The sequence below is a fragment of the Homalodisca vitripennis genome, chromosome 3, assembly GCF_021130785.1.
Source record: "Homalodisca vitripennis isolate AUS2020 chromosome 3, UT_GWSS_2.1, whole genome shotgun sequence".
Taxonomy (NCBI): Eukaryota; Metazoa; Arthropoda; class Insecta; order Hemiptera; family Cicadellidae; genus Homalodisca; species Homalodisca vitripennis.
Genome location: NC_060209.1, coordinates 5,042,544 through 5,069,075, shown reverse-complemented (window position 1 = coordinate 5,069,075; position 26,532 = coordinate 5,042,544). Strand labels below are relative to the sequence as shown.

Sequence of the window (26,532 nt, the reverse complement as noted above, 5' to 3'; positions counted from 1 at the left end):
AAGCTGTTCCCCCGGGACAATTAGCAAACAGCAACAAGTGTACCAACCAACTTGCGTGTGCAGAAGTTGGCAATATGTTATCAAGGCACGACTTTATCTTACCAGTTTGTTCTGCTGAGTTGGCAACCATTTCCCAAGACCAGCTGCAAGAATGTTTAATATTTATCACGTCTATTATGCCATTTGAAGTCTGCTCTGATTACTCAAAGCAATTGTATTTGAACGACTACAAATTTAGTTTCATTTGATATTTTACAAATTTATTTTCAATAAGGAGCTATTTATTGAAAGATTTTATCTAGGACAGACCAATAGTTTTGCACAATCAGTTTTAAGGATTAAATAAAATTACTAAAAATAGTCATATTTATTGCGGATACGGGTAAACTGTTACTTAGTATGAAATTATCTCTAGAAGCACCAATAAAGCATTATCATAAAGTAGACTGGTTTTTTACATTTTAAACTTCTTACAGCTTGTTAAAAAAAGATATTTATTTTTATGCAGAAAAATTATCCAATAAATCTGGATTTATTTACAAAAACTTAGGTTTTTAAAATACTATACATTTTAATATGCATACTACTCGTATGGTAGTTCTACGCTAGATTTGGAGGATCGTATTCGATCTTAAATTGTAATCTTGATTTAAAAATTATTATTACTAGTTTTGACCTATATAAATTAATGGAACACTGCAGTAATTAGATATAAGTGTGATTTTCAATTAGAGTATAAGACCTAGATACCGATTTAAATGTTTGCTACAATAATCTTTATACGGTCCTCACTACTTTTTATACCCCTAAATTGAAGTTGCACCATTTTTAATTTCACCTTACTACTTTTTTAAATATCGATTTATAATTTTTGGAAATTACAAATATGGTTTGGAACCTATACAGTTTAATGTTTTAGACACCATTGTGAAATAGTGTAATACTTATTTAGATTTATTACATGTAATATCGTTGAACAGTATTATACAAAATACACTTGAATCTCAAAACTTTGATGGTAAAAAAGTTGAAGGTAAGTCATGGAATAGCATTTCACATGTTTCCTTAAGATCTCTCAAACGTTTACAGTAGAATACAAAACCACTTAGTGACAATTCTAAGATGAAAAAAATAATTGTTATGATATAAATCAAATTTTATTAATTGACGTTAGTGAGATTTTTGTATTGAATTACCTCCTGTAAAAACAACTAATAATAAAAAGAACTACTTGCTCACTTTGTACTGAACTTCACGTGTTCGACTTGGTAGACCACAGGGTTAATTTCATTACCATCCAATAACCCGGTATTAGAGATTCTCCCACAATTCCCACATTTACTGGGCAATTTGACACGCCTCGTGAGGTAGTGTCCTCGTAGTGCGTGGTCTGTATCCACACGAATTAAAATTAGTAGACAAGACTTACAATAAGTTGAGTTTAAAAGCTGTATGGTTTCTATATAAAATGCATGACGTTTTTATAGAGACATTTTTATATATTGAGGGAACTCGTTGAAACATCTCAGTTCAATACAGTATACATGGGCTCACAAAATGTTCTATAAAAAGGATTAGAATTGATTGTTTCAAATTAAAATCTAAATAGTTTTCTACATCAAAGTAGACATAACTATAAATAAAAACACAATTAAATCCTATGTCCATATGAAAACAATTAAATTCAAGCGCTACATATAAAGAACTATGTATAAGTCCTAAAGTAGTTTTCATGTATTGTAATGTTAAGTTTACAACCAAATTGCAATTGGCTTTGTGAGATGATCGTTTATGCCATACTTAAAAAATATTTTAGGACTACTTTGCATTAAGAAACAGGGTGATGAAAATGAGTTCATTATAAATTGGAAATAAATCTTTACCAATGAGTATTGAACTGAACATGAAAATGTTGTGGTACCAGTTTAACATTATATGAAGAAGTTAATTATTTATTTCAATGAAATAAATATTCTATATTGTGGGAAATAAATTATATTGTTTGCAGATTCGCAGTCACATATAGGCTATCCTCAAGGCTTTAGTTTATAAATGGTCTCCTATTTCTTCTAAAGGATACTCGTAAACTATATACCCACTCTTTCGATATCACCTTTTTTAATCTGTAAAATATAATAACTTAGTTGTTATTTCAACTCGCTTCTTTCACTGCAAAGTCTCTGATCACTCACAATATCGCGGTTGCTGCAGACTTTGTGGCGCCATAGTATTACAGTGCGGGCAATCACATGGCCGTAACGCACGGGATGATTTGCACCAAATTCTTCTAGCAACAATAAAATTGTCTTGTGACAAATGAAACAAGTTAATAAAATGTTATAAATACGTATGTGCGAACAGTGTTGCGCACTGCTATAGAGTAGGCCTACACCTGCGGTGCTTTCTGGACTTGACTACGCGACGTAGATCTGAACACACTGGTTGCGGTGGTCATAGACTTAAATATACACTCTATCCCAAAACACAACGTTTATTGCATTGCTAAGAACCCAACAAGTCCTTAAAATCGTATTGAATCATATTTCTAACATATTTACTTCGGTCTCGTGGAAGAAATAAATATGAAAACCAACTGTGTACAGTCATATCAATAACTGTTGATTATATTTCCGTTACGTTCTGTTAGGTCCTTCGATTCTGCGTTATATTGAATTATTGAAAAACGTTTAAAGAACTAAGTAATGAAATTCCAAATTTAGCGCACACTTTTAGCAGTGCAAGACGATTTTCCCGTTATGAACTTTGTAAATTAAGACTTTCAGCGGCTGCATCAACACAGTCGACAAAATTCCACCAAGAAAAGCTACGGTTCCAAATCGTTCGGCAATGGAAAGACACCAACTCGATCCATTCCAAAGCCCTGAGTGATAAATTATTCAGATCGATACAGCCCTGCTGTATAGGGTGCAGATTCAGCTCCATCAGGGGAATGGCAACTCACTGTGGGGAAGGGGAATACTCCATCACTATTCCATCATGATCGACTCTGCAGTTTGATATTGCTTTATTATTCCAAATTTACTTTCTTACGATAGAGAATGAAAACGTTCCTCTCAAAAAGACTTTATTACTCTCAACTCAATCTACTGTATTATCTTAGCTGTGCAGTCTCGTAACTCCTTTATGTCTGCGAGGAGGCCGTGAGATTTCTAGCTAAATAATCTAGGTATTTGATAATTGATGATATAAGATAACACAATTTCGTTGTTTCCACTATGACTCAAAAACGACTTTCTGGTGTTGTGATAGTTTGTATTATGAAGTTCCAGGAGAATTGCTAAAGTCAACATCCATCACATTGGTTACTTTTCCTATCAGCAAACAAAACAATCTATCAGAAATCAAATAATTAATGTCTCATTAATCGTTTATTATTTATTGTTCCCAAGATTAGACAATAATTAGGATCAAAACCTAAATCCACTTATTTTATAAATACGAAAGTTTATGAAGATGTTTGGATGTTTGATACACAAAACGTAGTTTGGTGCACGTGCATTGTTTGGATTTAAGAACAAAACATACGATATTGGGAGTACGATATTTGGAAATACCACCCGTAAATACTCTTAAAAATAATTTAACGAAAATTTATTTTCAGCTAGAAAAAGATCGGTACAATTATCGGCAGCTGATCGAATCACAGTACCAGCTGTCGTAGCGTGCCGAATTATGAGTCTGACTTTTACCATGGATAACATCAACGACGAATTTAAACCATGTAGTTTATTCTGGGTTTTATTGCATTAAACATTGCCAAGCTACTCAGACATTGTTCTCTATGACACTGTGGGATGACATATTTACGTTAGGGACGGAGCACTAACGTGGCTGAAGAGACATTCGCTCCGAGACTACAGTTTGAGGAGACAACCTGTGTGCCTGCAAATCAGGCTTACATCTCCCATTTAGGGAATTAACTAATCACAAACATTATTAGTAAATCCGGACGCTCCGTAAAGTCCTTATCTGCTTTTATGTTCCTGTTATAAAGCAGGAGATTGTGTGCGAAGCCACATGTAAATGACGGACACTAAAATACTTGACGGTGGTTCATCGTAATGCAACATTTCGCTTTCAGAGTCTCAATTTAGATCTATAACAGTCCTAAGTGACGAAGTAAGAGCCAATGTAAATTTGCATTAGTTCATATTAATTTTATGTTACACTTTTAACACCCCTTTTCTAATTTGTGGATTCCTGTACTTCCCTGAACTTGCCTGTCAAAACAAACGTGACCAAAATTAATAATGTCAATGCGCGTTGTCGCCTCTTGATTTTCTTATCTATTTATAACGATTGATTGTTTAGAACCTAATATTTAAAATAACCCATTAAAGAATAATTGGAATTAAAACTATTCGTAGTGATTTTAGAGAAATAATAACATTGAAATAAACAAATAATTTTCCAAACGTCTGTGCATAATAAAGAATAATACGTTAAATTTGTAATTCAATAAACACATAATATTGCCATGTTTGCTGTTCCGATATAACTGCACTGGGTTACATGCAGACAAGTATATACGAATGAATCATTATAGACGGATCCCCAGATCCTCATCCCTCGAGATAGAAGGCGGTGGGATCTAGTGATGCGTTTCACTCAATCCGAATCAATTTAAGAGGGTGGGAGACGGCAGACACATTTCTTGATTCGTCTCCACAGAGCTGTAGAAATCCGTTTAAGATACCCCATCTCCTGCCGCACACCATGAGGGGAGAATTTGTTTCAAACTGCAATGTTCCTTTCCAGGAATAGGCAACATGATGGGTGGAGACTGGATGTGTGGGAGGAAATCCATAACAAAACACAGGGCATTATTGTCACGGTATGTATAAAATGGCTTTGATTTTATTGATTACAAAAGAGATATCTCATCCAATGCTATAAACTGAGACAGGTAATAAATATTTGAACGGTAAAAAACCTCAGAACAACCCGTCAGTATGAAGGATTTATCTCAGGTGTAACTAATACAATCAAAGTTACGTGGCACGTCGCACCATAGAACTAACTGAAATAATCCCCGAACCTCAGAACAACCCGTCAGTATGAATGATTTATCTCAGGCGTAACTAATACAATCAAAGTTACGTGGCACGTCGCACCATAGAACTAACTGAAATAATCCCCGAACCTCAGAACAACCCGTCAGTATGAATGATTTATCTCAGGTGTAACTAATACAATCAAAGTTACGTGGCACGTCGCACCATAGAACTAACTGAAATAATCCCCGAACCTCAGAACAACCCGTCAGTATGAAGGATTTATCTCAGGTGTAACTAATACAATCAAAGTTACGTGGCACGTCGCACCATAGAACTAACTGAAATAATCCCCGAATCTCAGAACAACCCGTCAGTATGAAGGATTTATCTCAGGTGTAACTAATACAATCAAAGTTACGTGGCACGTCGAACCATAGAACTAACTGAAATAATCCCCGAACCTCAGAACAACCCGTCAGTATGAAGGATTTATCTCAGGTGTAACTAATACAATCAAAGTTACGTGGCACGTCGAACCATAGAACTAACTGAAATAATCCCCGAACCTCAGAACAACCCGTCAGTATGAATGATTTATCTCAGGTGTAACTAATACAATCAAAGTTACGTGGCACGTCGAACCATAGAACTAACTGAAATAATCCCCGAACCTCAGAACAACCCGTCAGTATGAATGATTTATCTCAGGTGTAACTAATACAATCAAAGTTACGTGGCACGTCGCACCATAGAACTAACTGAAATAATCCCCGAACCTCAGAACAACCCGTCAGTATGAAGGATTTATCTCAGGTGTAACTAATACAATCAAAGTTACGTGGCACGTCGAACCATAGAACTAACTGAAATAATCCCCGAACCTCAGAACAACCCGTCAGTATGAATGATTTATCTCAGGTGTAACTAATACAATCAAAGTTACGTGGCACGTCGAACCATAGAACTAACTGAAATAATCCCCGAACCTCAGAACAACCCGTCAGTATGAATGATTTATCTCAGGTGTAACTAATACAATCAAAGTTACGTGGCACGTCGCACCATAGAACTAACTGAAATAATCCCAGAACCTCAGAACAACCCGTCAGTATGAAGGATTTATCTCAGGTGTAACTAATACAATCAAAGATAATGTACTAATCCATCTAATGGGAAATCCGTGATGTCAATTTTGAAGCATTTAATTACTATCTTCCCATATTGAGCATAAAACTCATCCTTTCATTCTCAAACTCATTCTTACCACGCATAAAAGAGGTAATGCAATATTTAAAAAATGCAATTTATGCATTATCTCAAAATATATTTCTGACATAATGAAATAATGATATTTATTCCGGAAGTACATACAAATTAGAAATACATTTTCGTCTCAGAATTTCACTAACCATCATTATCCAGTAACTTATCGATGGTTAGGCAACAAAAATTAAAAACTAATTATTCAGTCTACCTCAAGTTGACACATAATATCTTCGGGCTTGTGCACACAGATAAATATAATAAATAATGTAAATAAATGTTGTATAATAAATAATGTAAATAAATGTTCTATAATAAATAATGTAAATATGTTGTATAATGAATAAATAAATTAATTAAATATAGTTAACAACACATATAGAAATATCAACAAATCTAAATAACAATAACAAAACTTTACAAATTATATCACAAAACTTTAACCAGTTAACATTTTTTTTTTAATAATAAATAACGTAAACTGTAACTCTCTATAATAAATAATGTACATAAATGTTCTGTAATAAATAATGTAAATAAATGTTGTTCTTGGCAATTGATGTAGGCTACTCGTGTATTTAAACTTAATATTGATTTAACACGTTCACTGCATATTTCAGACTGTTACGCCTAATGAGTACAGTAATGACGCTGCGGCGTGAGGTGTCTCTACTACATTCAACAATTATATGTCCTGGAGTCACAGTTGGAAAGATAAATCAATAACTTTACTTTACTTAATAACATTAAATTGTTTTTATCTACACGATGTTAAAAGATGTTAAAGAGTTGTTTCACAGCGTTTACGTTAATGCGTGACCTTTACAACGCCCTAGCAGCGCCATGTCGTAGGCTGGGAATAGCGGGCAGGGGTTAATGATTCCCTGGTTATTGTTGCATTTTAAGGAGAACAGTCAATGAATGTAATTACATGTGCAGGTTATTAATTTGCTTAGCGTTAGTGAAACCAATCACTCGTGCTGCTCAAAAAATTTAACTCTGTCAGTTTGTTTGTCCACGTTATTTCGAAAACGATCTGACCTACAGCTTGAAATTTTTGTATGAACCTTCATTTCTATACACGCAATACAGAGTTCGATGATGATGCATGTCGATACAATTTTGCTGAGCGTTAGCAAATATTTTTACATTGGTTTTGTCAGTCACCATGATGGCAACAAGGAAATAGCCACGGAGTAAATAAATATGTAACGCGTTGATTACTATCATAAGAGATTTTAAAATGTGATGTATTAATATATTATTTACCTTAATCATACATTATAAAGGCAATACACGTAGGAGCATACCAGCCCACAGGCTTCGCTGAGATTCAATACAAAATTTGAAGTCTATAGCTGATTTCATTATTTATAGATAGAGGAACAGACATTGTTACATCACCCGGCAAACCAAAGAGAATTTTGTCAACCTACGAGTGACACAGCCAAATTACACGGTTGGTCGTGCTCATCAATGAACTCATTTTTCCCAATGTAGAAGTGATGTTTCATACAAAATTTCAAGTCTACAGATGAAATATTTCTCCAGGTATCTTGCCACGTGACACATTCACAATTTTGTTAATTAAATTGGGTTTCATATTAGTATTTAAATAATAAAACTCCTTACACCGAATCACTATAACATTATGTACAGTACGTTTTGGAATATTTAGACCACATATGTAATGCGTCACGTGTTAAAATCCCACACAAGTGTATTGTGTTTTTTACAAATTTACTTGTTCTACTATTTTCGCGTTGCCACCACGGCTACCCATAAGACCAATGTAAACATATTCGCCAAAGTTCAGCCAAATCCAATAGAGCGAACATCACCATCAGCCATTAGTTAGTTAGCTTTCGAGATATCGTACGGGCACACAGAAAATACATTTGTTTTGCCCCTCGAATGACAGGCTTCGCTATCGCTCAGCCAATAATGCACTGGAAAGTTAATGACAAAAGTCGGTGACAAAATTCGGTTTCTAGCGCACAGTAGTACCTCGCCGTTACTTTTATTTTTTAAACACTGCTATGAAAACTAAGTAAATGAACAAAAATGTTTGGGGCATCATTTGGCAAGACATCTCGAGAAAGTTTATCTGTACACTTTACATATCGCAAGAAATCTTTCTACGTACATACAGTACACAAGAATGGTACATGTCCAACAATGGGATTTGGCTGAGCGTCATTCAGTAAGCTGTCACTGTGTTCTTGTTTGTCAGGATAACTCGATTATAAAATAAGCTATAGACTCGAAATGGCCCTTGCAACCACAGGGAAGCTTGTTCCACATGTGGTAAGTCATACAACTCTGCGTGCATAAACAATGCAAACTGGCTCTGGGCTCCTGGACTGTTGTGGCACGACAGTAACACTAGCAATACAGATTAACCCTCCAACTGGCAGTCATTTTTTCCTGTAGTGGCAGCATGTTTTCGAGCCTCGTGCAAGGGTTTTTTAAAAAATTTATTAAAAATATAAATTAAAAGTAATATATATAGAAGTATATATTTTTGTGTTCAGAATTAAACATATAATAATATTAGTATTTAAATTTGGCCTTAAAAAAATGCTGACTAAAAAATTTTTTCCATGAAATTCAAAATTTACATTTTTTTTTTTTTTATTTGGGGGGGACCATACCTAGCAAACCAAGTTATAGTAAGAAAACTATAAAAGTGAGATATCCATTTTATGTCAAATTTATTCTAGTTTCAGAAACACATAAGCATTTTACAAATTTATGAAACTATAATAACACTATATAACAAAAAGCAGCGATGCGCATAAATTGTGAAAATAGGGTGTATATGTAAGAGTTTGCTAATAAAAGTTTTACTAATACAGTTTTACTTCAATACATGTTATATTGCATATTTTATTACTCAGAATGAAGTAAACTATACAGCAGTAGTAAAATAAATTCCATAACTTTTTTTTGAAGAGTCGAAAAAAGTTTCATTTTGTCATTACTCAAAACTTTTGCGAAAAATTTTCGAAAAATGTATTTATTCTAAAATATATTTATTTGCACTACTGCAATATTTAACAATTCACCACACACTAAACACAAATAAACCTACTAAAACTTACTAATAAACACGACTCGTCACATCAACAACTCAGACGGCATCGACAACATGGCGGTCACATCTTTTACGTTCCAAACTACGAACTTCGTACATTGCAACTACAATACAAACAGGAATAAAACTATAGTATTCCTTAGGCTTTTTTTCCCGAATCCAATGGTGCATGAATCGAATCGATACGTTGCCGGAATATACTGTAATGAGTGATTATGCAAGAGAATGTTTGTTCATCAAAATTTTGATGAACAACAATCATAATTGGGTTGTGTTCATCAAAATTTTGATGAACAACAGTTGGAGGGTTAAGTACTGCCAGACCATAAACAATGCAAACTGGCTCTGGGCTCCTGGTCTGTTGTGGCACGACAGTAACACTAGCAATACAGATTAAGTACTGTCAGGCCATAAACAATGCAAACTGGCTCTGGGCTCCTGGACTGTTGTGACACGACAGTAACACTAGCAATACAGATTAAGTACTGCCAGACCATAAACAATGCAAACTGGCTCTGGGCTCCTGGACTGTTGTGACACGACAGTAACACTAGCAATACAGATTAAGTACTGCCAGACCATAAACAATGCAAACTGGCTCTGGGCTCCTGGACTGTTGTGACACGACAGTAACACTAGCAATACAGATTAAGTACTGCCAGACCATAAACAATGCAAACTGGCTCTGGGCTCCTGGACTGTTGTGACACGACAGTAACACTAGCAATACAGATTAAGTACTGCCAGACCATAAACAATGCAAACTGGCTCTGGGCTCCTGGACTGTTGTGACACGACAGTAACACTAGCAATACAGATTAAGTACTGCCAGACCATAAACAATGCAAACTGGCTCTGGGCTCCTGGACTGTTGTGACACGACAGTAACACTAGCAATACAGATTAAGTACTGCCAGACCATAAACAAAATAATGTTCATTCACTCATAACTACCTTTGAACAATAAAATCAGTTAGAGGTAAAGATCTATCCAAGTTGTTACCCCGCAGTCCAGAAGGCGCAGTTTTAACAATAGTTCCAACGCTATAAATTAGTATCTACACTGAAGTTCAGTCGTCTATTTTTGGAGTCAAGTACTTGTATTACAAGATTCAGACATGTGTGCTTCTTTAGCTTATGTTAGACTCCTCTATATAAACACCGTCGCTTGATAAGATAAGAAAACATTTATTACCACCAATAAACTTACACAAATTACATTGAAAGAAAAGAAATAATATGCTCCTGGCTTGGGTCACATTACACCGTGAGGATTTACTGTGCTTTGTTTATAGTTTGTTTTTGACGATGGAAGCATTGTGAAGAATACATGACTTTTCCTGACATTTGTTGTCGTTCAGAGATACAACAAATCAGAATCACCACGTTTCGAGATCTGCTATTTAATCTCTTCCTCAGGTGAACAAATAACGTAACACATAACATGGTTTTTGTGATTTATGTGTTTGTTTGTTTAAACCTAGATTGTAGTTACGTGTTACGTTACTTGTTCACCTGAGGAAGAGATTACGTCGTAGATCTTGAAACGTAGTGTTAATGACTTTTTGTATCACTAAACAATGGATGGTATAGTCCTGTTTCCTTCAAGATCTAGTGTGGTCAGTTCATGGTATAGAAATAAAATCACCATTCTTGAAATATTGATGCACTGGATGCGCACAAATACACAGTTAAATTTACAAATTAATAGACATTTTTGGACAAACTGTATCCTTAATGATTAAGAACCAGCTAAACAAACCCATGACAAGCGTGTAAAAATGTAATTCTCTGTCGCGTTGCTGTTGTAACTTATTACAAATGTACATAGATCGTTCAAAATACAAGAGATCATTTTTATATAGATCCATTAAGTTACGATAGTATAATATTATCATTTTATTACGATAAATACTACAGTTTTATTAATAGACATTCTGTGACCTCTTTCCTTTCATGACCAAGTATGACGATCTCTATGCAAAGTGTCTTTGCGAAACGACCCGCTTTGTAGCAAAAGCATTCATCATGAGCGCCAATATTGTGATTACTTAATCAACTGCACACAGGGACCTTTGTGCGCCTTTGACAGAGCAAAGACCGCCGCTAACGACTTGTGTGTTGTCTTCACTTCCGACGTCTTTGATAAACTGCGCGCCAGGCCTGCAGAGATCGCTGCTGTCGCTGTCACTGACCTCAGCACCAGCGGACGATGGATTATCGCCTGTCGCACTCACAGTGGGGTCGCTCTTAAATCAATAATAAGACCCGTTGTCGTCCAAGGCAGCGGTTGAAAGTAAAGTCAGATGTTATCAGAATGATGTAAACACGTACGAATATGCTTCTACAATAAATACACGCGGGCCGCAGACAAATATCTGCCATCCCATTTTTGTGGCATTGGAGAAACTCTGTTCAGGAAACCTCTGCCCATCGGGTGAACATTCATTTTTCGGTAATTGCTATTGATATAATGGCTACTGAAACTAGAGTATCGCTAGAGCAACTAAAGACATCGCAAAGTAACCACTCAACAGTCAGTGATACTATTAAAAATGTATAGATCATGAAACAAATCACGAACCACACCTGATAGAATGAAGTACAACCTAATGTTTGTCTCATCACTTGACAGCATAATGTACCCATAATGTTTGTCCCAGCACTTGACAGCACAATGTACCTATAATGTTTGTCCCAGCACTTGACAGCATAATGTACCTATAATGTTTGTCCCAGCACTTGACAGCATAATGTACCCATAATGTTTGTCCCAGCACTTGACAGCATAATGTACCCATAATGTTTGTCCCAGCACTTGACAGGATAATGTACCTATAATGTTTGTCCCAGCACTTGTCAGCATAATGTACCCATAATGTTTGTCCCAGCACTTGACAGCTTTTAAGAACGGTCATTAAGGAATCAGTAATAGCAATTTCACTAACTAGTGAATAACTAGATCATATACTTCGGATGATATTTTTCAGACAAAAAGAAAACTGTAAACTGGTCCAACGTGACGAAACACCCGGTTGATTTAAAGAAACTAAACCAAATTACGTTGTAGAAATTGCCTCGTCTATAAACGAGGTATATATATTCAACAGAGTTACAGAGCCAACTAATAACGAGTCTCACTGACACTCGCCTAGTGACTGCCAGGTGCGAGTGAGACGGATGAGTGAGACAGTAATAAAGATATGCCACACACAACCGTTTCAGGATAACATTTCATTAGCGACTTGCGCTTCCCTTACACGTTACACGTAGTTTTAGAAGCTCACTTATGTAGGGGGTTTGAACTGCCTTCATGCTAAAGGTTCTCGAAAACTGCAATCAGGCTAAACTCTACCTTTAAAAAAAATTTAATAACAATTTAATAATTCCATCATTTACAACATAATTATCTCTTTTGATATTGTTATCTAATCGGCAAGCCATATATTCCACAGCAATTATAAAAGTTAATTAATATTTAACAACTAATACTATTTCCTTATTTAACGGTCGATTTTTTTGCACAACTTAGTTCATACTAACTCAATCCAAAGGCAGAAGTAGTTGATACTACATTTCATTGTCTAATCCATTAGAGATGGTTCCTCAAAACAGTCGAGATGCGAGTCCTAATCCTATGAAACAACCATTTCTCGCACTCATGTGCGACGCATTTGTTTGCTACAAAACTGTACATTTGAACCACAAAAACCACTCAACGAAACATCACTCACATACTGGATATATTGGATTTACAGCATTCTCGTTAGTGACCAACCGCTCTTGTTCTGACAATATTGAATTTACAGCGCCTCTCGTCGGTGGACAACTGCTTTGTGCTGACCATATCGGATTTACAGCGCATCTCGTCGGTGGACAACTGCTTTGTGCTGACCATATCGGATTTACAGCGCCTCTCGTCGGTGGACAACTGCTTTGTGCTGACCATATCGGATTTACAGCGCATCTCGTCGGTGGACAACTGCTTTGTGCTGACCATATCGGATTTACAGCGCATCTCGTCGGTGGACAACTGCTTTGTGCTGACCATATCGGATTTACAGCGCCTCTCGTCGGTGGACAACTGCTTTGTGCTGACCATATCGGATTTACAGCGCATCTCGTCGGTGGACAACTGCTTTGTGCTGACCATATCGGATTTATAGCGCCTCTTGTTAGTGACCAACCGCTCTTGTTCTGACAATATCGAATTTACAGCGCCTCTCGTCGGTGGACAACTGCTTTGTGCTGACCATATCGGATTTACAGCGCCTCTCGTCATTAGCCAATTGCTCTTGTTCCGACAATATCGGATTTACAGCATTCTCGTGGGTGGACAACTGCTGTTGTACAGACACTATTTATGGATTTACGGCGTCTCTCGTCATTAGCCAACTGCTCTTGTACCGACAATATCGGATTTACAGCATTCTCAAGGCTGGACAGCCAACTGTTTTTGTTCCGACAATATCGGATTTACAGCATTCTCTTGGGTGGACAACTGCTGTTGTACAGTTAATATTTATGGATTTACAGCGCCTCTCGTCATTAGCCAACTGCTCTTGTCCCGACAATATCGGATTTACAGCATTCTCGTGGGTGGACAACTGCTGTTGTACAGACACTATTTATGGATTTACGGCGTCTCTCGTCATTAGCCAACTTCTCTTGTTCTGACAATATCGGATTTATAGCATTCTCGAGGGTGGACAACTGCTACTGTACAGAAAATATTTTCGGATTTACGGCATCTTTCGTTAGTGACCAACTACTCTTGTGTTGACCATATCGGTTTTACGGCGTCCCTCGTCGGTGGACAAGCTTTGTGCTGACCATAACGGTTTTTAAATCTCTCTCTTCAGTGACCAACTGTTCTTGTGCTGGCCAATCGGATTTACGGCGTATTTCGTCAGTGTCAAATTGCTCTTGAGCCACAGTCCAGCCAAGAGTGGTTAAACCCGCTATCACCTGTTGTATGTGACGCAATATAACCACAGTGCGGTCTGTGGCAGGCAGCTTTGTATTACATGCGCAATAGATTCATACATGGCAACTGACACGAAATTGTGCGTCTACATGCTTTGTTCTCCTTCTTAAGTATGTATTTCTGTAGAGAAGGAGTTAATTTGAATGTGGAGGACCACGTCTCCCGACCTAGGATCTTGGCTGATACTGATCATCACTAGTGCAAACCTCTTTCTTTAGTTCCAATTTAAAGGATCGTTTGAAATATTTTTTATTTAAACATGATTCAAAATAAACGTGAACGTTAAAAATACTTTGTTATTGATCTTAGCTAATCTAAAGTACTATATACATTACAATGACAAGGTACCATTTGTAGTGTCGTTATTACATTTACATTGAAGTTTTGTACTTTTATAATTAAATTTATAACATATAGCTATGATAACGTCCCTAAAATCATTATTCCCAACTATTAAGTTCAACTGAACGATCTTAACTTTTTTGTTGAAATTATACAACCCTTTGTAGGACAGGTAACGTCCCTAAAATCATTATTCCCAACTATTAAGTTCAACTGAACGATCTTAACTTTTTTGTTGAAATTATACAACCCTTTGTAGGACAGGTAACGTCCCTAAAATCATTATTCCCAACTATTAAGTTCAACTGAACGCTCTTAACGTTCTTGTTGAAATTATTCAACCCTTTGTAGGACAGGTAACGTCCCTAAAATCATTATTCCCAACTATTAAGTTCAACTGAACGCTCTTAACGTTCTTGTTGAAATTATTCAACCCTTTGTAGGACAGGTAAACGTCCCTAAAATCATTATTCCCAACTATTAAGTTCAACTGAACGCTCTTAAACGTTCTTGTTGAAATTATTCAACCCTTTGTAGGACAGTTTATATTGGAATGCATTGCTTATGATGCACATGGCTTTACAAAATGACAAACACAATTATACACACATATTAAAATTCATAGCTCTTCTAAAAAAACAATAGTAGTAGACTTGCAATGATATTCTTTCTGTTACCATGCTGTACAGACTGAAAAAAAACAGATCTATTACCTAATTAGATTAAGTGATTCTTTTCACCGCAGTGAGAGTACAGACAGTGAGGTACTCGGCGGTTACTGATTCGTGTCGGGAGAATCAGAGAGGTACAGAGGTTACCCGGCGGTTACTGACATGACACATTCCAACACGAGCTATGATCAACCGTCAAGAACAGCGTTCACACCCGGTATTCTTCTGTAATTGATAGAACCTCCCCACCCCTTCACCGCAGTGAGAGTACAGACAGCTTGGATTCGTGTCGGGAGAATCAGAGAGGTACCCGGCGGTTACTGACATGACACATTCCAACACGAGCTATGATCAACCGTCAAGAACAGCGTTTCACACCCGGTATTCTTCTGTAATTGATAGAACCTCCCCACCCCTTCACCGCAGTGAGAGCACAGACAGCTGGAGTCGTGTCGGGAGAATCAGAGAGGTACCCGGCGGTTACTGACATGACACATTCCAACACGAGCTACGATCAACCGTCAAGAACAGCGTTCACACCCGGTATTCTTCTGTAATTGATAGAACCTCCCCACCCCTTCACCGCAGTGAGAGCACAGACAGCTTGGATTCGTGTCGGGAGAATCAGAGAGGTACCCGGCGGTTACTGACATGACACATTCCAACACGAGCTACGATCAACCGTCAAGAACAGCGTTCACACTCGGTATTCTTCTATAATTAATAGAACCTCCCCACCCCTTCACCGCAGTGAGAGCACAGACAGTTGGATTCGTGTCGGGAGAATCAGAGAGGTACCCGGCGGTTACTGACATGACACATTCCAACACGAGCTACGATCAACCGTCAAGAACAGCGTTCACACTCGGTATTCTTCTATAATTGATAGAACCTCCCCACCCCTTCACCGCAGTGAGAGCACAGACAGTTGGATTCGTGTCGGGAGAATCAGAGAGGCACCCGGCGGTTACTGACATGACACATTCCGACACGAGCTACGATCAACCGTCAAGAACAGCGTTCAACACTCGGTATTCTTCTGTAATTGATAGAACCTCCCCACCTTTTCCTCGCAGTGAGAGTACAGACAGCTGGATTCTTGTCGGGAGAATCAGAGAGGTACCCGGCGGTTACTGACATGACACATTCCAACACGAGCTACGATCAACCGTCAAGAACAGCGTTCACACCCGGTATTCTTCTGTAATTGATAGAACCTCCCCACCCCTTCCTCGCAGTGAGAGCATAGACAGCTGGATTCGTGTCGGGAGAATCAGAGAGGTACCCGGCGGTTACTGACATGACACATTCCAACACGAGCTACGATCAACCGTCAAGAACAGCGTTCACACTCGGTATTCTTCTGTAATTGATAGAACCTCCCCACCCCTTCACCGCAGTGAGAGCACAGACAGCTGGATTCGTGTCGGGAGAATCAGAGAGGTACTCGGCGGTTACTGACATGACACATTCCAACACGAGCTACGATCAACCGTCAAGAACAGCGTTCACACTCGGTATTCTTCTGTAATTGATAGAACCTCCCCACCCCTTCACCGCAGTGAGAGCACAGACAGCTGGATTCGTGTCGGGAGAATCAGAGAGGTACCCGGCGGTTACTGACATGACACATTCCAACACGAGCTACGATCAACCGTCAAGAACAGCGTTCACACTCGGTATTCTTCTGTAATTGATAGAACCTCCCCACCCCTTCACCGCAGTGAGAGCACAGACAGCTGGATTCGTGTCGGGAGAATCAGAGAGGTACCCGGCGGTTACTGACATGACACATTCCAACACGAGCTACGATCAACCGTCAAGAACAGCGTTCACACCCGGTATTCTTCTGTAATTGATAGAACCTCCCCACCCCTTCACCGCAGTGAGAGCACAGACAGCTGGATTCGTGTCGGGAGAATCAGAGAGGTACCCGGCGGTTACTGACATGACACATTCCAACACGAGCTACGATCAACCGTCAAGAACAGCGTTCACACTCGGTATTCTTCTGTAATTGATAGAACCTCCCCACCCCTTCACCGCAGTGAGAGCACAGACAGCTGGATTCGTGTCGGGAGAATCAGAGAGGTACCCGGCGGTTACTGACATGACACATTCCAACACGAGCTACGATCAACCGTCAAGAACAGCGTTCACACTCGGTATTCTTCTGTAATTGATAGAACCTCCCCACCCCTTCACCGCAGTGAGAGCACAGACAGCTGGATTCGTGTCGGGAGAATCAGAGAGGTACCCGGCGGTTACTGACATGACACATTCCAACACGAGCTACGATCAACCGTCAAGAACAGCGTTCACACTCGGTATTCTTCTGTAATTGATAGAACCTCCCCACCCCTTCACCGCAGTGAGAGCACAGACAGCTGGATTCGTGTCGGGAGAATCAGAGAGGTACCCGGCGGTTACTGACATGACACATTCCAACACGAGCTACGATCAACCGTCAAGAACAGCGTTCACACTCGGTATTCTTCTATAATTGATAGAACCTCCCCACCCCTTCACCGCAGTGAGAGCACAGACAGCTGGATTCGTGTCGGGAGAATCAGAGAGGTACCCGGCGGTTACTGACATGACACATTCCAACACGAGCTACGATCAACCGTCAAGAACAGCGTTCACACTCGGTATTCTTCTGTAATTGATAGAACCTCTCCACCTTTTCCTCGCAGTGAGAGCACAGACAGCTGGATTCGTGTCGGGAGAATCAGAGAGGTACCCGGCGGTTACTGACATGACACATTCCAACACGAGCTACGATCAACCGTCAAGAACAGCGTTAACACTCGGTATTCTTCTGTAATTGATAGAACCTCCCCACCTTTTCCTCGCAGTGAGAGTACAGACAGCTGGATTCTTGTCGGGAGAATCAGAGAGGTACCCGGCGGTTACTGACATGACACATTCCAACACGAGCTACGATCAACCGTCAAGAACAGCGTTCACACCCGGTATTCTTCTGTAATAGATAGAACCTCCCCACCCCTTCCTCGCAGTGAGAGCATAGACAGCTGGATTCGTGTCGGGAGAATCAGAGAGGTACCCGGCGGTTACTGACATGACACATTCCAACACGAGCTACGATCAACCGTCAAGAACAGCGTTAACACTCGGTATTCTTCTGTAATTGATAGAACCTCCCCACCCCTTTTCCTCGCAGTGCGAGCACAGACAGCTGGATTCGTGTCGGGAGAATCAGAGAGGTACTCGGCGGTTACTGACATGACACATTCCAACACGAGCTACGATCAACCGTCAAGAACAGCGTTCACACTCGGTATTCTTCTGTAATTGATAGAACCTCCCCACCCCTTCACCGCAGTGAGAGTACAGACAGCTGGATTCGTGTCGGGAGAATCAGAGAGGTACCCGGCGGTTACTGACATGACACATTCCAACACGAGCTACGATCAACCGTCAAGAACAGCGTTCACACTCGGTATTCTTCTGTAATTGATAGAACCTCCCCACCCCTTCACCGCAGTGAGAGCACAGACAGCTGGATTCGTGTCGGGAGAATCAGAGAGGTACCCGGCGGTTACTGACATGACACATTCCAACACGAGCTATGATCAAGAACAGCGTTCAGTATTCACACAGTGAGAGTACAGCTGGATTCGTGTCGGAGAATCAGAGAGGTACCCGGCGGTTACTGACATGACACATTCCAACACGAGCTACGATCAACCGTCAAGAACAGCGTTCACACCCGGTATTCTTCTGTAATTGATAGAACCTCCCCACCCCTTCACCGCAGTGACAGTACAGACAGCTGGATTCGTGTCGGGAGAATCAGAGAGGTACTCGGCGGTTACTGACATGACACATTCCAACACGAGCTACGATCAACCGTCAAGAACAGCGTTCACACTCGGTATTCTTCTGTAATTGATAGAACCTCCCCACCCCTTCACCGCAGTGAGAGCACAGACAGCTGGATTCGTGTCGGGAGAATCAGAGAGGTACCCGGCGGTTACTGACATGACACATTCCAACACGAGCTACGATCAACCGTCAAGAACAGCGTTCACACTCGGTATTCTTCTGTAATTGATAGAACCTCCCCACCCCTTCACCGCAGTGAGAGCACAGACAGCTGGATTCGTGTCGGGAGAATCAGAGAGGTACTCGGCGGTTACTGACATGACACATTCCAACACGAGCTACGATCAACCGTCAAGAACAGCGTTCACACCCGGTATTCTTCTATAATTGATAGAACCTCCCCACCCCTTCACCGCAGTGAGAGCACAGACAGCTGGATTCGTGTCGGGAGAATCAGAGAGGTACCCGGCGGTTACTGACATGACACATTCCAACACGAGCTACGATCAACCGTCAAGAACAGCGTTCACACCCGGTATTCTTCTATAATTGATAGAACCTCCCCACCCCTTCACCGCAGTGAGAGCACAGACAGCTGGATTCGTGTCGGGAGAATCAGAGAGGTACCCGGCGGTTACTGACATGACACATTCCAACACGAGCTACGATCAACCGTCAAGAACAGCGTTCACACTCGGTATTCTTCTATAATTGATAGAACCTCCCCACCCCTTCACCGCAGTGAGAGCACAGACAGCTGGATTCGTGTCGGGAGAATCAGAGAGGTACTCGGCGGTTACTGACATGACACATTCCAACACGAGCTACGATCAACCGTCAAGAACAGCGTTCACACTCGGTATTCTTCTATAATTGGTAGAATCCCCCCCCCACCTTGCACGCTCAGGCATGTTGCATTACTTTACTTTTAGTATTTCATGCTATAGTAATATATAGTATTTACTTAAAGCATGTAGCCTCAATGAGCTATCTTTATTTATGTAAAAAATCAATTCTGACTCCCGACTTTAAAAGAAGGTTGTTCAAGGTTATAGGAACTCTAACTCTGATAAAAATGAAACAGTACAACACTCACTAATAATAGTGGTTAGAACGCGCGTAAATGAATTCACAGTAAAATTAGTAAACCAAATAAAATCGATCAGGAATACTTTAATAGAACTTTAATTTAATTCTTTTGACATAAAAATAGAATAGTACTCCACAATTCACTATGACGTAAGCGATTAGCACCACAAGACTCTCGAAAGCGTTCATTTCCAAAGTGTCAAACATAATGTTGATCAATCCGGTGAGAAGGTTTGAAAGTAGGAAGAAAGTCATTCTGTTGTAGTTGATGCTTTCGTATATGAAAGGTGTCGTCAGACAGTATTTGTTCCGTTTGTTTCCAAACAGCAGCCCGACAAGAAAGATCTCAACTGCGAGGGCGGCAGTAAACTGTAACATAGCGAGTGACATAATCCACGTGACATAAGTAAGATTGGCCGCTCTACGGGAGGCAGGCATCACTTCATGAATATTCAAAGTCACTACTAATGTAACGGCGCTGTAGAACAACAGCTCACCCAACATTCTACAGTCGCTTGTGATCGATCCCGAGGTCTTCATCAGTATCTTGTTCAAATACACTCCGAAGAGGTAGAGGCTGGTGAATCCCATCAGGGAGAAGAGTCCTTCACGGTTCGCGTCGACCCAGTCTGTCCTAGGCGAATCACTCAGGACGTAACTCTCGAGGTCAACACCCCAAAACACCAACTGCATCAGAGAAATCTCAACAATGTATATAAAGATATTATCCGAGAAATTCCCAAATCTTAAAATGCAGTAACAGAATATTTTGACGACTGCAAGAGTAAAGAAGAAATTCCAGTGGACTCCGTATTCTCCGACAGGATTCTGGTAGTTGAACTGTTCGATGGCGTAATACCTGATGACCCCAAACGAAAACAACGCCGAGGAGGTTTGAAAAGTCCTTTTGAGTCCTGATCGTATACCATCGGCGCTTTCGACGACAGCATTTGACAGCACAAACAAACCCACGCCGGCGTCCATGAACGAGTAACCGTAAGTGGCTGTTTTTGCGAATTTTCTCGGAAATACGTGGAAGTCCACTGCCAGCATCGTGATCATTGCACAGATGCTGCACATGGAACGGCAACAAGTCACAAAAGAACGACGGTACGGGTTTAAGACCAGTCTCGGATAGTCGTCGTACTGCCAGTGGAAAACGCACGATACCGTGTTGACTCTCATAATGTTCCCGACGACGGAAGCGACAATAACTGCCAGAACCAGTACAAGAGGAGTAGACACCGGTCTCTCTGACAGTATTGTAGACGTTAACAACAGTGGCAATGCCAAACAGAGCATTTCCTTGACGAAGATGTTTAGTTTGTTGGCCGGGACTCTGTGACATTTGCACGGAGGGTCGTCCGAACTGTCGCATATGAGGTGAAATCTGCCGAACAGGACTCCGGCGAGAGCTACTACTATAGTGTACACATGAAACGGTAAAGTCAATACGTACACTTCAGATATTGTCGTTCCGTTCATATTCCGAACAAACTCTTCGTGCAGTTCCTTCTTAGAATCGATTCCCACAATCGTTTCAATATCCATTGCACTATTAATTTCAGAATTCGTTTCAAAATAACCAAAATTCCATTGCGAACACTTAAAGTCTCTGTCTTGAATTACAATAACTTCATTTTTTTAAACAATTAGAGTTACTTTTGGCCTTTCTAGATTTTGACATTGATATAAAAATAATTACAATTTATAAAAGATGTGTCACCATATTCTGGACACTTAATGGATTTATTGTATTTAATTATGAGGTTAACTATAAATATCAACCAGCTGAGAACTGTTCCTCCCATCATTAGCTGAACGGTCGGTCAGTGGTACATAATAAAAAGGTTATACAGGAATAACGACGTTTGATTTTGTTTATAAAAGCTCAATAAATTACAATTAAATATTTAAGGCGTGATTACATTTTAATAGGTCTCAAGTTAGTAACAATAATGCCTAAATTCAAATGAGTTTTAAAATATTTACGGTACGATGTTTGTTGATACATTTGAATTTGATTGGTTCAAATTGTGATTAAATTGTAAATTTTTCCTCCAACTCCTTTATTGAACTAATTTTATTTAAATATAATACTAATATATGAGTTACGTGACGCTAGCTAATTCATATTTATAATGTTGGCAACGTAATGTATTTCTTTATGATCACTTTGGATTTCACTTTGACCTTCATTTGCCTTTTAGGAATTATAATAATAATTTATTCGTATAAGTTTCTTAAATTTTATTGTTAGTAGACAATAAATTCACATTGAATTTTGTCCCGTCGTCTAAAGGAATTTCCTGTTGCTAATGTGACCGTGCAATTAATGATAGTTTGGTTATTAATGATAGAAAGACGTCATTAAGTTAAAGCATGCCAGATATGATACTGACGAAGCTGGAATTCCCAACTTCAAAAGGAGTTACATTTCCAAGCACAAATCGACCACAACGAAAATTACAATTATTATTTATATGGTAACATTACACAATCTTGTCGTGGATCAGCGAGTCCAATTTACAATATCGCCTTAACATCCATAGTTGATAAAACACGGTATTAACTCAAGTGAGTCGGCTGCGCTAACTCGAAATGTCACTTCGACAGCCTCGCCCACGCAAGGTAGGGTCCGCACAAAGCCACCCTCTGGGGGTTCTAAATGAACAAACACCGTCAGTGCTGAGCTCTCATCTCGCTGATATACAATGCTGCCTCAGCGGCAAACATAATCACACCCCTGAAAACGCTTGTAATGAAAACCCACTTGAAATTAGGTGTTAATGAACCATTAAGATGCGATTTCACAGCCAGCGTTGGAGGAACGTAATATTATCGTAGCCGATGTAACAAATTGACAATTCCGTAACTATTAGTGTATTTATTGAGCAGGAAACATGTTAACGTTTTAAGAAATAATTGTGATATTCTTACGAGTACACTCACGTGTACACAAATAAGTAATTACAATTAAATTACACCTCCAACTCGACAGCTCGGGTGTAAACGTGGTCCAAAACATATTTTGAGTTATAATCACACATTTTGAGAGAACTCTTCTAATATATCATAGCGGTACTAAGAAAATAATTTAACTATCGAAAAAATAAATACTACAATAATTTATATAAATCAATAAAAAGTCGGTACTACAATGAATACGATGTTTGATGTTGTAATATTAGTTACATTTGGATTCAGGTTTATCTGAATTGTTGGGGATCCTTTTCCGTTATAAATGTGTTATAATTATAAGGACTTATCGTACATTAAACGTTTCCGAGTGATCGCGCAGCAATGTCACGGCGCGGCGCTGCGTGGTGTCTGGCCACCCCGCGACTGCGCAGGCTCGATCTGCGCCATACTCGAACGTCACCTGACACTGCGGTTGCGCTGTCCACTGTATCGCGTAGAAACCGGTCCCCGACCCTGACCTAGCGTTCGCTGTTGACGGTCTTCGTCTTCCTGCAACATTGCGCCAACCCTGGAAAACATTTTATGTCACAACTTCAGCGATTACAACCGGTTCGTCCCGGGGATTCAATTATTCATTGCAATCATTTTATTGATATGGAATCACCGTACTGCTGTACAGTCAGGACAAAATAAACTGTACTTTAAGGTTGAAAGATGTTCTCGACAATGATAGTCCTTATAACTCAGAAGTAACTGTGTGCCGGAGTAAAGGTATTTCGGTACACCAGGAGAAAATGCATTGCTACTGCTAATGTGTGTAATACACGTGCCAACAAATACTCCTGAAAGTAAAACTATTGGTGTAATAGCCGTGCGATGCCTTTCACTTTGATACGGAAGGGAAGTAAAACTGCAATAAAATAAAATATTGCATTGCTCATTGCTTGTGCAATTTGAAAACGTCCCCTTTATAGATAAATTGACTGCTCACTCACTTGTCACAATGCCCGTGAACATAGTAAGTGTATTTATTGTAAGTCTAGTACTACATTAGTACTCCATATTCAACCTTTATAGGTTATGTAGTATCATAAAGTCGGACTAAGATAACTCGCCCATCCACAGAGAACTTCCAGTTCAATATCTTCTAATGTGTTCCATGACGACTTCATCATTATCATCATCATTATCGAAGATGACGGTTCAGACCTTGATTCTTATTTGCTTTAAAACCTGCTAAATGTTCTCAAACTCCATTTGTTCCAGTATTTTGGGGTTTTAAATCTAATAACAATTAAAAGAATATATGGAATCAGCATGTGTTATATGGTAACATACATTTTAGTTTTAGGTTGTTTGGAAAACGTTATGTAAGTTTCACCATCATTGTTTATCTCCGAGGTTGAACTGAAGTTAGTTTCAACTTACGTGAACATCGCGGAACAATCCGTGTATCCATATAGTAAGACCAAAAACTATATTATTCTAATCCTTTGGAATACAGAGGCCGGCACTATCCTCCTATAACACGAGCATATAACGTACTAATGGTGTGACGTGCCATGGTAACAGTCGTCACTTATAACAATATATTTTGGTACTTTGGTATTATACAGAGGCCGGCACTATCCTCCTATAACACGAGCGTATAACGTACTAATGGTGTGACGTGCCATGGTAACAGTCGTCACTTATAACAATATATTTTGGTACTTTGGTATTATACAGAGGCCGGCACTATCCTCCTATAACACGAGCATATAACGTACTAATGGTGTGACGTGCCATGGTAACAGTCGTCACTTATAACAATATATTTTGGTACTTTGGTATTATACAGAGGCCGGCACTATCCTCCTACAACACGAGCATATAACGTACTAATGGTGTGACGTGCCATGGTAACAGTCGTCACTTATAACAATATATTTTGGTACTTTGGTATTATACAGAGGCCGGCACTATCCTCCTATAACACGAGCATATAACGTACTAATGGTGTGACGTGCCATGGTAACAGTCGTCACTTATAACAATATATTTTGGTACTTTGGTATTATACAGAGGCCGGCACTATCCTCCTATAACACGAGCATATAACGTACTAATGGTGTGACGTGCCATGGTAACAGTCGTCACTTATAACAATATATTTTGGTACTTTGGTATTATACAGAGGCCGGCACTATCCTCCTACAACACGAGCATATAACGTACTAATGGTGTGACGTGCCATGGTAACAGTCGTCACTTATAACAATATATTTTGGTACTTTGGTATTATACAGAGGCCGGCACTATCCTCCTATAACACGAGCATATAACGTACTAATGGTGTGACGTGCCATGGTAACAGTCGTCACTTATAACAATATATTTTGGTACTTTGGTATTATACAGAGGCCGGCACTATCCTCCTATAACACGAGCATATAACGTACTAATGGTGTGACGTGCCATGGTAACAGTCGTCACTTATAACAATATATTTTGGTACTTTGGTATTATACAGAGGCCGGCACTATCCTCCTATAACACGAGCATATAACGTACTAATGGTGTGACGTGCCATGGTAACAGTCGTCACTTATAACAATATATTTTGGTACTTTGGTATTATACAGAGGCCGGCACTATCCTCCTATAACACGAGCATATAACGTACTAATGGTGTGACGTGCCATGGTAACAGTCGTCACTTATAACAATATATTTTGGTACTTTGGTATTATACAGAGGCCGGCACTATCCTCCTATAACACGAGCGTATAACGTACTAATGATGTGACGTGCCATGGTAACAGTCGTCACTTATAACAATATATTTTGGTACTTTGGTATTATACAGAGTCCGGCACTATCCTCCTATAACACGAGCGTATAACGTACTAATGGTGTGACGTGCCATGGTAACAGTCGTCACTTATAACAATATATTTTGGTACTTTGGTATTATACAGAGGCCGGCACTATCCTCCTATAACACGAGCATATAGCGTACTAATGGTGTGACGTGTCATGGTAACAGTCGTCACTTATAACAATATATTTTGGTACTTTGGTATTATACAGAGGCCTCTCTGTCCCTATCTACTATCCCTAGAGATAGAACCCGACCTCAGATCATGTGAGCGCTCATAGAGGTTAACCTCAAATTTGGTACTACTAGTAGCATTTTAATAATAACCACATGTAAACCTACTTATATCGCCTAATAACAAGTAATAGGTAGAGACAGAGGGTGCCCTCAGCATAATAGGTACCTGAGGACCCAAAGATTTAGATAAATATTCA

General features: G+C 39.4%; 2 protein-coding genes across 5 annotated transcripts in view; both read right to left on the bottom strand.

Annotated features, from left to right (window-relative positions):
• LOC124356546 overlaps window positions 1–26,532 on the bottom strand; it is a 290,056-nt gene that overhangs the window by 259,188 nt on the left and 4,336 nt on the right. The window lies entirely within an intron of this gene.
• LOC124356547 (uncharacterized protein At4g17910-like) lies at window positions 20,397–22,119 on the bottom strand. Its single transcript, XM_046807614.1, has one exon. The coding sequence runs from the start codon at window positions 21,865–21,867 to the stop codon at window positions 20,401–20,403; it is 1,467 nt and encodes a 488-aa protein (XP_046663570.1). The 5' UTR covers window positions 21,868–22,119; the 3' UTR covers window positions 20,397–20,400.

Bases quoted from the DNA above. Each gene is read 5' to 3' on its own strand.
- LOC124356547 (XM_046807614.1), bottom strand. From the start codon at position 21,867: ATGGATATTGAAACGATTGTGGGAATCGATTCTAAGAAGGAACTGCAC.